At 53.4% G+C, this 13,878-nt stretch overlaps 5 protein-coding genes across 5 annotated transcripts; 3 read left to right on the top strand and 2 right to left on the bottom strand.

Annotated features, from left to right (window-relative positions):
- Positions 1-411: 411 nt before the first annotated feature.
- On the top strand, positions 412-2,018 carry PG994_001631 (uncharacterized protein; the record flags this gene model as incomplete). The annotated part of the gene is made up of 5 exons (XM_066853040.1): positions 412-522; positions 569-678; positions 880-922; positions 1,460-1,779; positions 1,952-2,018. 5 exons carry the CDS (start codon positions 412-414, stop codon positions 2,016-2,018), a joined length of 651 nt encoding a protein of 216 aa, XP_066721181.1.
- Positions 2,019-2,792: 774 nt separating this feature from the next.
- PG994_001630 (uncharacterized protein) lies at positions 2,793-5,159 on the top strand (the record flags this gene model as incomplete). Its single annotated transcript, XM_066853039.1, has 4 exons — positions 2,793-3,191; positions 3,250-3,660; positions 3,717-4,620; positions 4,687-5,159. The coding sequence occupies 4 exons, from the start codon at positions 2,793-2,795 to the stop codon at positions 5,157-5,159; spliced, it is 2,187 nt and encodes a 728-aa protein (XP_066721180.1).
- Positions 5,160-7,315: 2,156 nt separating this feature from the next.
- PG994_001629 (uncharacterized protein) lies at positions 7,316-8,128 on the top strand (the record flags this gene model as incomplete). Its single annotated transcript, XM_066853038.1, has 1 exon — positions 7,316-8,128. One exon carries the CDS (start codon positions 7,316-7,318, stop codon positions 8,126-8,128), a length of 813 nt encoding a protein of 270 aa, XP_066721179.1.
- Positions 8,129-8,766: 638 nt separating this feature from the next.
- PG994_001628 (uncharacterized protein) lies at positions 8,767-9,822 on the bottom strand (the record flags this gene model as incomplete). The annotated part of the gene is made up of 1 exon (XM_066853037.1): positions 8,767-9,822. One exon carries the CDS (start codon positions 9,820-9,822, stop codon positions 8,767-8,769), a length of 1,056 nt encoding a protein of 351 aa, XP_066721178.1.
- Positions 9,823-11,083: 1,261 nt separating this feature from the next.
- On the bottom strand, positions 11,084-13,284 carry PG994_001627 (uncharacterized protein; the record flags this gene model as incomplete). Its single annotated transcript, XM_066853036.1, has 3 exons — positions 11,084-11,787; positions 11,840-12,047; positions 12,112-13,284. The coding sequence occupies 3 exons, from the start codon at positions 13,282-13,284 to the stop codon at positions 11,084-11,086; spliced, it is 2,085 nt and encodes a 694-aa protein (XP_066721177.1).
- Between the last annotated feature and the right edge of the window lie 594 nt (positions 13,285-13,878).

The raw sequence follows: 13,878 nt of genomic DNA, 5'->3' as shown, positions 1-13,878 counted from the left end.
ACTTCTGATGTGAATCATCAGCAAGGTATAGGTATATGGCTTCTCCTGTGCTTCCTTTCACCCGTGTCAACGTCTACTTAAAGGGGCATCGTGCTTGTAATATTGTCTAGCTGGACAGGAACTGGTCTTGGTTCGAAGTCTGTCGTGCCATTTATACTCGGTGCTTGGTGGGCAGGATTCACACTCTGTGATGGTTAGTAACCTTTCATCCATGAACAAGTCGGGCAATGGCTGGCCTTTGAAGCAGATCCAGCGAGAGTTAGGGGCTGGCGTCGGGGTTCGGTTGCTACGAATGCAGCGGCCCCTGTGAAGGGTGGTACTCATGTTCGTGATCACCAGAGATCTAGCTGTGAACGTTCATTGGCGGTCTTGGTTGCGTGGTCCTATCTACGAGTATAATGATCAGCAGCCATGTTCAAAGCATCGAGCCCCCTTACCAGTCCTCTGGGTGTTGGTCTGGGTAGTCCCGCATCTCTACACAGCGGTCCCTGTGTGCCTCTGAAGGAGATCTGTTGGATTCAGGTGAGAGCTCGTCGGCGATGTCGAGGTGATTCCCAATGAGTCCAAGCTCTTGGATGCTGGCGGACTAAGGTTCATCGTCGATGGAATCCATTTGCCTCCGCGTGGCTCGACCTGTGCCGTCGACGATGAGGCTGGCTGGCTGGCTGGCTTGTGTTGGTAAGCTCTTCTTGTTTCCCTCCCCCAAGATCGCAGCCTAAACTGCAAGCTTTCCTGTCGTACCCTAAATATTTTCCAAGTCCACCACAACGCCAAATTTTATCGTGTGAAGTTCCTCACCAACGCAACCACCTCTTCCTACTTCACGTTCGTCATTCCCTCCCATTCGTCAAAAATTGCACCGCTAACTGTCACACCCAGCATCACCAACATCACCACCACCACCACCAACAACAACAACAACGTAAGTAATGATCTGTGCACTCTCGCGGCCGGCGTGGCTGTACAGAGCCTCCCCCTCTCCCTCCCCCCCCACCGTGTTCCTGCACCTCATCACCCTTCCCTTCACTCGAGGCGAGTGCGCCGTGTGCCTGCACCTCATCACCCTTCCCTTCACTCGAGGCGAGTGCGCCGTGTGCCTTTTTCCCTGTCTTGTCTGCCCCTCTCGTCACCACATGAGGCGACGACAACCTTGAACTACGCCGTGCTCCTTCCTCGTCAACCTACGCACATCTTGACACACTCTCCGCTCTGAAACAATACGAGGTGACCGCATTCGTATCGTCGTCCTTGTGTTCTCGAGTTTTATAGAGCAACTCGAGTATACGATCGAGTATACGCTCGAGTATACGCTCGAGTATGCAGCAACGCTCTTCCCCACATCGAGTACCTCATGCTCGTTTCCCGTATACACTGTATCAAGGAGTAGCAGGTCCACTTACTCCATAGCCCCCTTACAACATTTATTTAATGGATGCTCTTGCTAACGACAGAATTACAGATCATGAAGGTGCCGGCAAAACGCCTCCCCGAGCCGGTCTTTGACCTCATGGAGGTGGGACCCCTGTCCCCGCCGGTCTCGCCCCCTGCCCCGCCCTCGCCTCCGGCCCCGTCGACGCCACCGTCGGGGTTGGGGGTGAGGTTCGACGACGACCCCGGCTACCGGGCCGACGAGGAGGACGGCGGGTCGCGGACCCATAACTCTCTTCTGGGGGTCGCCCGGCTCGGGGAGGTGGCCAGACACCAACCTCAGATCGTCCACGTCTCGCCCCGGCCCCTGGGCCACATGGTCCAGTACGGCGTGGTTTCACCACCACGAAGGTACGTTTCAATATATTTCCTACGCGGTTCTGCGAGTTGTCTTAGCGGGCGTGCAATTCAGCCTTATGTCACGATGTTGGATGTTGGTCATGCTTTCAGCAAGCTACTTGAGGGGGCTTGAGATGCGTGGCCGAGTACCCTTCAACTGGACATCAGCCTCTACTTCCCTTAGAACCAGCATCAAGCGTCCATCATGTCTTGCCCCCCTCGGCTTCTCGATTTCCCCGAAGAGCTTCTGACATCTGGCCTAAGGGGGGTTGTTGTGCAAGCCGCAGTGACCCCCCTACGAGATGGATACGCCTGTTTGGACCCTACAGGGTGTCAACAGCTTATGAATACCACGCGTGACATATTGGCTGTTGGCAACCCAAGTACATTAATTGTTCAGGCCTATTATCCAGTTTCGTTGCATTCACTCTCCCACAATCCATATATTTACTCGAGCTCCTCCTCCACAAAGTCACGTCACTCTCCAGAAACCGAGTTCCATCTTCCACAATCTCCACCACCATCACAATAACAACACCCCCAACACGTACACATTGCTGTTACTGGGACCCAGTAACCGAGTATCTTGGTTTATTATCCCGCCCATTGTTCCCAAGTGGTCTCCATTTGGTTTCCTCCGCTGACCATCAATCTGCTATTTTGGCCACCTTGCATTGAAAGCTGATTCCCTCTTACCACCATCTCGTCTCGAGATCATCTGCCATCTTCATTTTCCCCTTCCCTCGCAGTGACTTGCAAAACCACAGGTCTTCCCACAACCTGCCTTTTTGCAATTTACTTCAGATTCCGCGTTCTTACCACTTCTATCCCACCACTCTTTCTTTTATTCCTTCGAGCAGTGCCTATCCTCCTGGGGATTATTTCTGCTTTCGGGATTTCGGTTCACCTGGGACAAGAAAATTTCGGGTGGTCCTACTAGACCTTGTCATTCCCATCTCATTTTCATACACGCTTCACTTTCTTCAACCGCCAGAAGACTCGCATCGTCACTTCATAGAATCAACATGGCTAACTCGCAGACTTCCAGTGACGACTCGGGTGGTGGCGCCCCTCTACATTCATCCCAATCGTCGTCATCTGCTGCTGGTAATAACCGCTACATGGGTAGCTCCAAGTCGGACTCGCCTTCTGATGATGAGCTTGCCTTGGTTCGCGCCAGCTCCCAGTTCGCCAAACAGAGTGGCGACAAGTCTGCCCATCAAGGCCCTAACCCTTTCGTTAGCACTGGTCCTTCTAACTTCGGCCAACAGCATGGCGCATTCGGCAACCAGATCCCGCGACCTGGAACTTCTATGCCGCGTCAGCAGAACTTCTCCCACAATAATAACTACATGACCTCCCCTTCCGCTCAAGGACCTCATCGCAATGTCCATGGTCCCAGTGGCAATGCCCGAGGTGCGATTGTAAGTATCCCTTCACCCGCGCCTCACATTATGGTCACTCACCACTTTAACTTCTTAGCCCTTCCAGGCATGTGCAGACATGCAAGATCGGCTTGTCACTATCCAGCAGTACATTCGCATCTCTCCGGGTATTTCTTCCGATTTGGCCAACAATATTCAGAGCCAGCTCATCAATATCGGCCAAGAATTAAATGCTTTCTTCCACGACACCTCCCGTGAACAGCAGAAGGCACAGTACCAGGCCGGGGAGCTTCGCGTGCACTTGGGCCGCCTGCAGCAGGAGCTTGCGGCACGTAAGAAGCAAGTTGAGGAGTTCAAGACTGCTTATACCAACATGGCCAGTGAGCATGAGGCTCTTGTCGGTAAGAACCGTGAATTTGCGGGTCGCTTGGGCGATTCCCAAGCTCAGAATGCACAGTTGAAGTCCACGATTCAGGGCCAAGACATGAAGCACATGACGCAAGTCCAGGTATGTTCGTCCCGTTGTTTTCTTCTATCCATACGTACTGACGTGAAGCGACCCAGCATCTCGAGGATGAGATCAAGGCTCTTCGCATGTCGGGTGACAATCCCATGCAGGTGGTCAAGGTTACTAATGTGGACGACAAGGCCCGACGCAGCTCAGTTCTCAATCCGGCTGCTCCTGCTTTTGGCCCGCGAGCGGATGCTGGCCAGAACGATAAGGGCAAGGGCAAAATGCCCATACCTGAATTCACGGCCTCGAGTGCCAGCACCATTGTTCCCTACAATCGCAATGCTGGCCCTGGAAATGTCACAGAGCGTCCTCTCACTCCGTTGGCCAGAAAGCCAAACTTTGGTCGCCAGTTGCCTAGTCAAGATGCTCGTGCTTACGAGAATGGATACCGCTCAGTCATGCCAGAGCAACAAGCGGCTCGCAACCGCCGGGATAACTCATTCTCGGCATCTACCTCGGGACAGTCTGCCCTCATGAGCAACCAGTCTTCTTACAATTCTGGAGCTATCTCTAACGTCCTTACACCGTACAAGGGCGGCCCTGGCGATTCGACCGGCGATGGCGATAGCCAACTCGCACGCCACAAGGTGGATTGGGAGCCTGAGGACATCCAGCAAGGATTCGGTCGCGTCTATGAGATGATGGAGGGTCTGGTTGCTACTCAGCACTGCACCCCGCCCTACAACGATGTCGACAGGATGCTACATACCAGCCATCCCGACACCTGGAACTACATCTTGGCCATGGGCTTGGCTAACCCCGTGCAAAGTGCCACTCACATGTCTCACCTCCTGGGTGATGCGGCCTGTCGACATTTCGTTATCAAACGGGTCATCGTCGATTATCTCTTCAACAGCATGATTAGCCCCGACGTCTTCCGCGGCTTTAGCGATGAGATGGACGGGCATCTGGAAGCTCTCCAACAGAAGATGCGCTCAAAGTTTCCTGGAAATGGTAAGTTACTCCGCCAGCACAATGCTCCTATTTTTGGCTGAATGAAACTAACTCCCATCGTCGCAGCCAACGGCGGTCGCCCCCAGGGCACCCAACGACAGCGTCTTATCGAGGATCATGCGAAGTTGATCAAGCACATCCTTTACTCACCCGAGGGCAAAGACTTCCGCGACCGTGCGATTACCAAGCATGTCAACATGCTGTCCATGATCCTGCGCCCGATGCGGAACTGCACCACTGATGACCAGTCAGCACAGAAGGCGCTCCGCATCATCATCAGCAACGCCTTCACCGTCACGTCCAAGCTCTGGACTTCGTGCATGACGATCCATTACTTCTTCCCCGAGACTGGATCCAAGTTCTCCAACGGCCAAATGCGCCCGATGAACCATCTGGAGATTTCCCCTGAGCAGCTTCAGTACAGCCAGTGGCGTGTGATGCTCGTTGTGTGCCCGACCCTTAGCCTTCGCGACGACCGCAACGCTGACTCGCTCCGCACACACGAGCTTATGAAGGCGGACGTCTTGGTCATGAAATGATCAAGTACATTCCCTTCAAGACTCTATTTCCCAACCAAATCCCCTTGGATTGGGACACCGCGTGCACCAAGAGGATCCGCACGCCTTCACTTATTGTTGGAATATTAGACATGGGTTCCTGGTTTTCTTTGATTTAATGGCGTTGTTTAAGGCGAAACGCTTCTCCTCCATTCCTCATTCCCCTCGGAACTCTTGGCGAGGGATGATATGACAGAGGGAAGCACTGTCGCACCTACACGCGATACATCGAGATTTGGCACAGTAGCTCAACAGGCTATATATGCCGTTGTGGCGTGCGATAGAAGGAAGGAAATGGGTCTCGTCGAGGAGTACGGAAGAGGGGCAAGCTACACAGTGGGAGAGCGAATGATCATGATGCTCGGGGGTTGATACTGGCTGTATCTGTCTGCTATCTCAAAACCTCGAGATGATTCGTTCCAGGCTATTCCAGGGGTTTCAACCTTTCTCTATAGCCCTTGACATTCCAGTCTCTCTTCGCACTTGGGTGAAGAAAACTGGTTTTACGGCTCAGAACGGCATAGAGGTGGCAACCCGACCTCTTGATGATAAAAAGAACGAAAAGGACAAAAAACAAGAACAAAAAGGCATTCTAGATGGGGTATGGTCTGATATGACAGACACTCGATCTCTCTTCTTCGACGCATAATGCCCATCCTTCAGTTGAGACGATGGCAAGTCTTAAGAAGCTATGTGGTATTCGGTCGTTGACCAAGCTAGAGAATGGGAGGGACTTCATAGGAGTCGGACGCGTTTGAGTTGCTGACGATGACACTCTGCGGCCTCAAGCGTTGACTTCTTTTTCATGGCGAAGGACGGATGGATTGCATTGCATTGCATGGTTGCTCTTCTTTACGCTGGCGAGCGAAACCAGGCACATGATGATCATGTGCTGGAACGAAGCAACGAGTACGCTGCTCTGAGGCTTGGCTATTGCTCCTCCTCTCAAGGGGGAGGGTTACGTCTCGTCTTTTCTCTGCGGTTTTCTTCTTTACTCGAGTTGTTCCTCACTGGGAGTAGTTTGCAGCTTATGATAGTCTCTCGCGCGCCTTGCATCGAGCATGAGAGAGCAATGGATATTAGAGCAATGGATAATAAAAGGTTTATGGCATATGATGGCTTTTTGGGAAATGACTGCATGCGATGATGAATGATCTTAGGTAGGGGGGAATAGTTTGCTTCTCTTCAGTGAAACCACTCCTGTCTTCTACGCCCTTCTTGTTTGCCCTTCGTGTTTGCCCGCGTTCGGATTGCCCATTTGATTATTGCCTGCATTCATGCTTACAGTTCTAGGTCACACACCGTTCTTCTGCTCCATCCTCACGGGTTGGAATGGAACAGCCATGATATGGGCGATGGATAGGATGGATGATGGTGTGGGTTTCTGAGCCTTGCTTACTTGGAGGGATAGATAAGTAGGCAGTTCGCCCAAATTCTCACCACATTACCATATGACAAACAAAGAAAGAAGAAGAAAAAAAAAGTCGTTTGCCGCCACTTGCAAGCGCGGCAGTTTGCTCTGCTTTTTCCTTGCATGCCATGCTGCATGCAGTCTTGATTGATGGACTGATCGAGATTGCCAACCAAAGGCCAGTGCCACCTAAATAATACAACCACCCATGTCAGAGTATCACCAACCAACGCCGACGCCTCATTGGGCACCGTCAAGGTGGCATCCGAGTCTGGCAGTCCCATGGCCGTATGGGGGCAGTCCGATGCTACCAGGCCCCAGAGTAGACAGCCCTAGCCTCGCTCCGGGGCCATATTTATTGGCCCGGCACGCATTGCAGGTTGTGTCTAGGTGCACGAATGGGACGAATGAATAGGCGAAGGAGAGATGGCACACACTACGATTACTTGCCTGCCTGCCTGATTGCCTGGCTGTCTTAGCTTACTACTAGGAGTGCAAGCAGGAAGAGAGGGAGAGGGAGAGAGACTTATCTGTTCCCGAATCCCCCTCCCCCACCAAGTCCGACGTAGTAGGACTTTTGCTGTGTTGTTTATCGACCCCAAGCCCCGTCACTATTGTCATCACTCAGTATTCCCCCAATTTTCCATGGACTTTTTAACCTCGAGAGAAACGGATTTCATCATTCCGTATAACTACTGCCCGAGCCGTAGCCATAGACTGAGATGAGATGAGCACCTACGCTCCAAGCTACTACCTATCACCACCACAATCGCCGCCCTTGGAATCGCCCCAGTATCAACAATACCAAGAACAACAGTCTCTCCACCCGTATCAGCACCAGCAGCAAATCCACCAACAGCCGCCGCAGCACCAACAGCATCATGACTGGCAAAAACCACCACCTCTCCTGAGCGTCAAGGTCCTCTTCGAAAGCAGTGGCAGCAAAGGGGCCAACGGCGGCGGCCGCCGCCGCGTGAGCATCGGCTTCCGCAGCGCGCAGCAAGCGGAGCACTACGGCCAGCTCGTGCGCAGCAAGACGATCCACACGACGGAGCGGCTGGCCTGCAAAGTGCAGGGCCGGTACGTGAGCGTGCGGCTCCCGACGCGCGTGACCGAGGTCGTGGCCTGCCTGGCCGGGCCGGGCGCGGGCGCCAGCCGCGTCGGCGGCTTCTACTTCGTCTTCACCGACCCGATCCTGGCCCAGGAGTGGACCGACTGCCTGCTGCTGTGGCGGTACGTGCCGGGCAGCCGGCGCAAGCTGTACGTCGAGCGCGACGTCGGGGACGACGTGCTGCACGCTCGGCTGGGTATGATGGCTACGACTACGGCTACGACTACTATGGGGGGCGGGCCATCACCGCCTGTGGTCCTTGTTGGTGGTGGTAGTGGTGGCAATGACACCGAGTATCACCAATACCACGCCAATCTCGCCAGCCCGGTCTCGTTGCTTGCGCCGTCCACACAGTCCAGGACGACGACGGATTTGGAGGTGAGTCATCAAAGGGGCCATTCATTCATTCTCCCATCTTTATGCACTTGATGACTACTACGAATCTTGCAAAAGAAAGAAGAAGGCACGAGACAGTTACTAACACGATGCCAGCCAATCTCTAGGAAGCAACGGCAGGCTTCGTTACTAGATGTAGTTCGACGTAGGATCGGCGGCATTGGACGCTAGGGGTTGGAAACAAAAATGTGCACGCTTTCTGTATCGGGACTCTCCGTATTGAGCTCAGCGACTTCTTTTTTTTTTCTTTTTCTTCTTCTTTTGTTACCGTGCTATTGGTTGGTGTTTATCGTGGGGCGTTGGAGGAGTTTATTATATCTATTGCCGGATGGTTACTAAAAGGGGCGGCAATAAATGTCTTGCGAGGGTAACCCATGTTGAATAGATGAAGACGTTCGTTATAATGCCCATATGATTCTTGTGATAATGCCAAGAACTTTTTCACGCTCATGTCTGCCCTCCAACCCGAGAGTTGTCATCACTCTTCACGTGCGACGAAGGAGTATTAACACGAGAAACTTATATTGGGTTTGGGTTCCAGCCACCTTGCCACCTTCGTAGGCTTTCAGGGCTAGTAAAGTAATTTGTACAGTGAAGAAATTGAGTCTAGGAATAGGTATGGGAATGGAGTGATGCCCGCCCGGCAAGTAGATCTGCCCCTGCCCACTTGTTCATCTTCTCTTCGCCTCGGCAGTTCTCGTGTCGTTCTTATCGATTCTCTTATCCACAGCGCCCAGTACCACCTTCAGAAGCTTTTGAGATGTTATCCTCCCCTTGGTACCTGCCTGGAAATAGCATGTATCGACAATGTCGCGGACGCCCTTGTTAGGAAGGTCGTCATCCAATGCCTTTAGGGCCTTCGCCGCTTCCGGATAATCGCCGACTTGGAAGAATTGAATGCCTATCTGGTAACCTGGAGCACGCAATTCATCGAGTTCCTTGGCGGCAAAGACGATGGGATCCTCGGGGTCGTCGCCTGCTGCGCCGTCGGTGATGACAATAATGTTGAGAGGCTTCATGGCAAAGACATCTTCAGTCTCGTCGACCACCTTTCGGTAGCGGTTGAGGTAAGGACGAAGAATCTGACCCAGTCTCTGACCAGTCGGCGTGCCCCCGCTAGGTCTCACGCGTCTGAAGAGCTCCGCAACACCTTCCGCATTGGTAACGCCCCGATAGCCGGTCCCGGCTTTGCCACTGCCTTTATCGAGCAGCTCGCTGGATCTGTGATTCAAGAAATAGACGTCGACGCCGTCTGAGTCGTGTGCCACACAGGTAGGAACGATTTCCCTCAACACGCCCCGGACCTCGGCCCATGAGTCCCCCGTCATGGACCCGGAGTCGTCGATGAGGAAGACGGTGTCGAAAGACGACAGAAAGGCGAACTCGTCATCTTCCGTAGAGATATTTGCAGCTGAGAGGCCCTGGTAAGCGCCTATTCTAGAAGTTGTTGGATTGCGGGTAGAAGCACCTGAGGAAGAGACCTTCGTTTCTGTATATGCCGGCGGAGGGTCTGCCGGCGGAGGGCCTGCCGCGGACGACGTTGTTGTAGCTGGTTTTTGCGGTTGCTGCTGCTGCGGCTGATTGGTAGACTTCCGGCTCTGACTACGACTGATGGAGGAACTTGAACCCTTGGGGCTCTGCGCGGAGGCATCCTCTTTACTTGCGAACAGGTTCAGTCGTGACAGCGAGAAGCGGCTGCTACGTTTGCTAGAAACTAACGGATCCATTGCGGATGTCTTGGTAATATAGGTATTTAGGTAACTGCGATAGATGCTCGTCTGGATACGAAGAGGCCAAATCCACGTTTGACTTTGCGTACTCGGTGTAGCGCGGTCAACCCGAGATGAATCAAGACAGGTTGTTCTCTAACTTTCAAGTACGGGAATGGCGCTCCTTCCCACGTGGTTAAAGTAGTTGGGAGGTGGTGGCTATGCGACGCAGGAACAAAGGCCGGTTTTCAGGGACAAGGTCAAGCAGGTATGACTGGAGTACTTTGTTTGCTGGCTTCCACAAATTTTTGGTTGGTTGTTCGACAAGGTTGGGTACTTCCTTTCCTATCTGATGCGTGCCAGTCAGTGGTGAGCAAGCCACTTTCTTTATATCAATATGAGAGTCGCGAGATCTCGGACGACTTTCTACCTTAGCATGGAGATGCATCAGCCTGTTATTGCGTGATTGGCCATACGGACAAGGCAGACATTAAGCTGCTGATAAACCTTTTCTCGAACATGTCAGGAGTCGACACTGCCTCAGGCTGCGATGCATAAGCCCCAACCAGTAATATGCCTTGACCTTGATGCACTGCTAGTCAATAGAAGTAACTCCCTAACAGCGACCATCGCCCCCAAAGCGGGGCTCAGACATCTACCAGCTTAAGGCTATTGGCTGGCCTGGAGGCACAGCCTTGCTCACGCTCACTGCACTGCCCGCCGCCGCAATCTTTATTCTTCGCCTCCAAAGACGGGTTATGAAACCATCCCAGGACTAACGAGCTTACTTTATCAGAATCTGTCTCTGACCATCCAACCACTACGCAAGTAGTAAATACACTACTCGTGAGATGGTTTAGGAAAACTGCCTCACAACCTGCCTCCATGGAGTTCAAATGGCGCAGTATACGCCAACACATGAGGATATCGTGAGCAAGAAACATGCCACGGCAAGGCCTACTGCCAACAGCGCCAGTATGCTGGGGGGAGAAGCCCGCTGCAGATTACTTCGGTTTTATTCTGATTGCGCTGTCCCTGGTTATGTCTTCTAGGTCTGTCTAAACCCTGACACGAGACGAGGGCCGCTCTGCTCTGCTGCTCCTTTTGCTACCATCTTCCAGCCACCGATTTGGCCAAGTAAGCGCGGCATCAATCATGAAAAATCAACGCCTGCCCTGATGCCCCCCGTAAATATAACGCCTGGCTCGATGTGCAGCAGAATAATGTGACATAATACAAGGCAACTAAAGGCGCCACCCCTTCAGCCATACCCTCAAAATTAGGTGGTCTGCTCTGGTTTCTGGGGTGTAGGAGCAGGAACAGGCGTAGGGGCTGGAATCACTGCCTTATCTCCAGCATCCGAACGGTCCATCCGGTTGTACGCCTCCTGGAGCGCCTTCTGCTCGACTCTTTGCTGCTCTAGCACGTGCACCCAATCTCGAAGCTGGATATTCTTGCCTTTCGCCGAACTCTCTCGGAATTGGCCGAGATGGTGTGCGCTCCCCTGCGTCAGAGGGCCTTTAGCCGCACCACGACTGCCGCCTGCCGGCGCCCCCGACATCCCGCCCGCTCTAGGGGTGCTTGCACCGCTCGCCGCACCGCCCCCGGTCATCCAAGAATATTTCTTCTTCTTGCCTCCCATGAATTGACTGAGGGTCGAGTTCACCGTGTTGCTTGTTGCTTCTGCCAGCTTTGAAGCTACCTTTTTGCTCTCCTTCTTCGTGAGCGGCTTGGCGTCAGCTGCGTCAGGTGCAACGGAGCCGGGCGTGCCGGGTGCCACTGATCCCGATCTGGAAGTAGTTCCGTCCTCCTTCTTGTCTTTATCCGTCGCCGCGTCCATGCGTTTCTGGCGTTTTCGTAGACGAGCTTCTTCCGCATTACGGACAACCTTGCCAGAACCAACTACCGCCTCAACCAATGGGTTGGTCGGAGATGCTTCAGACACGGGCGTGGGGAGGCCATTGCTCATCTCGTCCGCAGGTCCTAAATTGTCATTAGTGCGAATGCAAAAGATAACTTGAGAGCTATTCCTTACTTTTCTGCGCCTTAGTGCTTGGGCTGACTGCACTGTTCGCCTGAGTCAGGGGAGGCGAGAGAGCCGCATCGGCCCACTCGGGTGGGACCGCGCCGTGGGCAGTTTGCTGCCGTAGGCAAGCAATCGAGTCGGCTTCGGCAAGAAGCTCACCCATGCGTTCCTTGGTGGCAAGAGAAAGTAGCGCAATCTGATCAATCAAATAGGCTTCCTTGGGAATCATAGAACCAACTGTCCGTACCAAGGGTGCCACTGGGCGCTGTGTCCACTTTCACCGTCACCGTGGGCTTAAGTAGATTAGCAGGTTGAGTGAAGCGGCCCAGAGGCATGTGCTCCTTTGTTGGCTTTGGATCCATATTAAGCTCGAGGTTGTTAGCTTTCGCAATCGACTCCAGCCGATGGTGAAGCATAGCCGGACTGACGAAACCCTCTTCCTTCCAGTCATGTATTCTCGACAGAGCCAAGCGATGGGCCGCCCCATTCCATGCGCGATCTGCAGCTTCTGCCGCAAGTTCTTCTTGCGTTCGCGCTTGAGATGGCTCCACAGGTTGGCTCGCAGGTCCAGCACCATAGAAGTTTCCTCTTCCACTAGGTGCAAAAGCACCGAACCCAGCTCGCGACTCAAAATCGTTCATGAATTGCTCTTCCTCGTCCAGATTGATACCCGTTCCCGCAAGTGTGTCGTCCATATCGTACGCAAATGCCTTGGCTGGCGCTTGCTTGATAACCGGGGCTTGTCGCGCTGCATCGTTGGTATATGGTGTTGCCGGAGGAGGGCCCATGGGGATTGTGGCAGCTGTGAAGGTAGCATTAGTGTAAGAATTCTGAGGGTTTTGCATTGCGCCTGGTGTAGACGGTTGTTGGGCTGGAGGCGACATCGCAGCGGTCGGCGTTCCCATAGTACCTTGAGATACTGAAGTGTTTATGGGGTGGGTGTTGTTCGGCGTAGCATGCGCTGGGTGACTTGCGGTAAGACCGACAGGTCGATTCGAGGCCTGACCGGCTGGCTGACTTTGATGATGAGGAGTTTGTTGAAGAGGCGGCGGATGAGAAGCGTGGTTTAGAGTGGGTGTCGACCGGCCGTTTGTTGGGGTGTGCTGGTTGTAATTCGCTTGCGCATTATAATGAGGTGCGTTGTGCGCAGGAAGAGATGGTGACGGCAGACCATTCGGGGTTGATGTACCGGGAGTGGCTACTCCAACTCCAGGGCTCGCACCTGGAAAGCTCTGAGAAAATTGCGAGGCCGTCATCGGCGATATGCGCGAAGGAGGCGGTTTCTGCAAATTGGGGTAGGAGACCTGCTGATTAGGTATCGTCGGACTTGGAGAATGATGCTGCGGATGCTGCTGCTGTGGATTGAAAGCCCTTGGAGCAGTCGCCGATGGCTGTGATTGAGGCATCGCCGATGGTTGCGGCTGGGGCATCGCCGATGGCTGTGGTTGCGACATAATGGCTGGGAATTATGCGTCTTGACTATAAGATGTGAAAATACGCGACGAGGTTAGGACGATCAAAAGAGTCGTTGACTCGGATGGTGTGGGCAAGTCGTCGCAGGACGGAAGGTTTTCGCGGCGAGGTCCTATGGTTGAAGACCGGATCAGACAATCCACCTCAAAAAGCACCTTGAGCACCGTCTACTGCCGCCAGAGCTCTTCATCACACGCGGGAAAGCAGATGCGCAGGCAAAGCCTGTCACCACAAAGATCCCGTGAACACCCCCATCCGACGATTGCGCACCGTCGAACTGGCCTCTCCTAAATCTAGTGCAACTGGTAGCAGGTATATAACCGAATGCGATTTCGACGCGACAGTCGGCGCTCGTGGGATTGTTGGTTGGTCGCAGGAATCAGTAGGTTGGCAACAGTTTGAGGTGAGGAGGAATAATCGTGGGAAGGTCCTCCCGAAGTCACCAAACTCAAAGTCACAGCTTCCCTTCCGATCCCACTTTATTTCGCTGCCTTACACGACCAGGAGACCAGGACGTGAATTGATTGTGGCTGGTCGCAGGATAATCAAACGATTAGTCAGCCAGTAGCCTCACA

The sequence above is a fragment of the Apiospora phragmitis genome (genome assembly GCF_038363925.1).
Source record: "Apiospora phragmitis strain CBS 135458 chromosome Unknown utg000002l:1.0-5516284.0:1.0-5523493.0, whole genome shotgun sequence".
NCBI lineage: Eukaryota > Fungi > Ascomycota > Sordariomycetes > Amphisphaeriales > Apiosporaceae > Apiospora > Apiospora phragmitis.
This window is presented reverse-complemented; position numbering and strand designations above follow the sequence as displayed.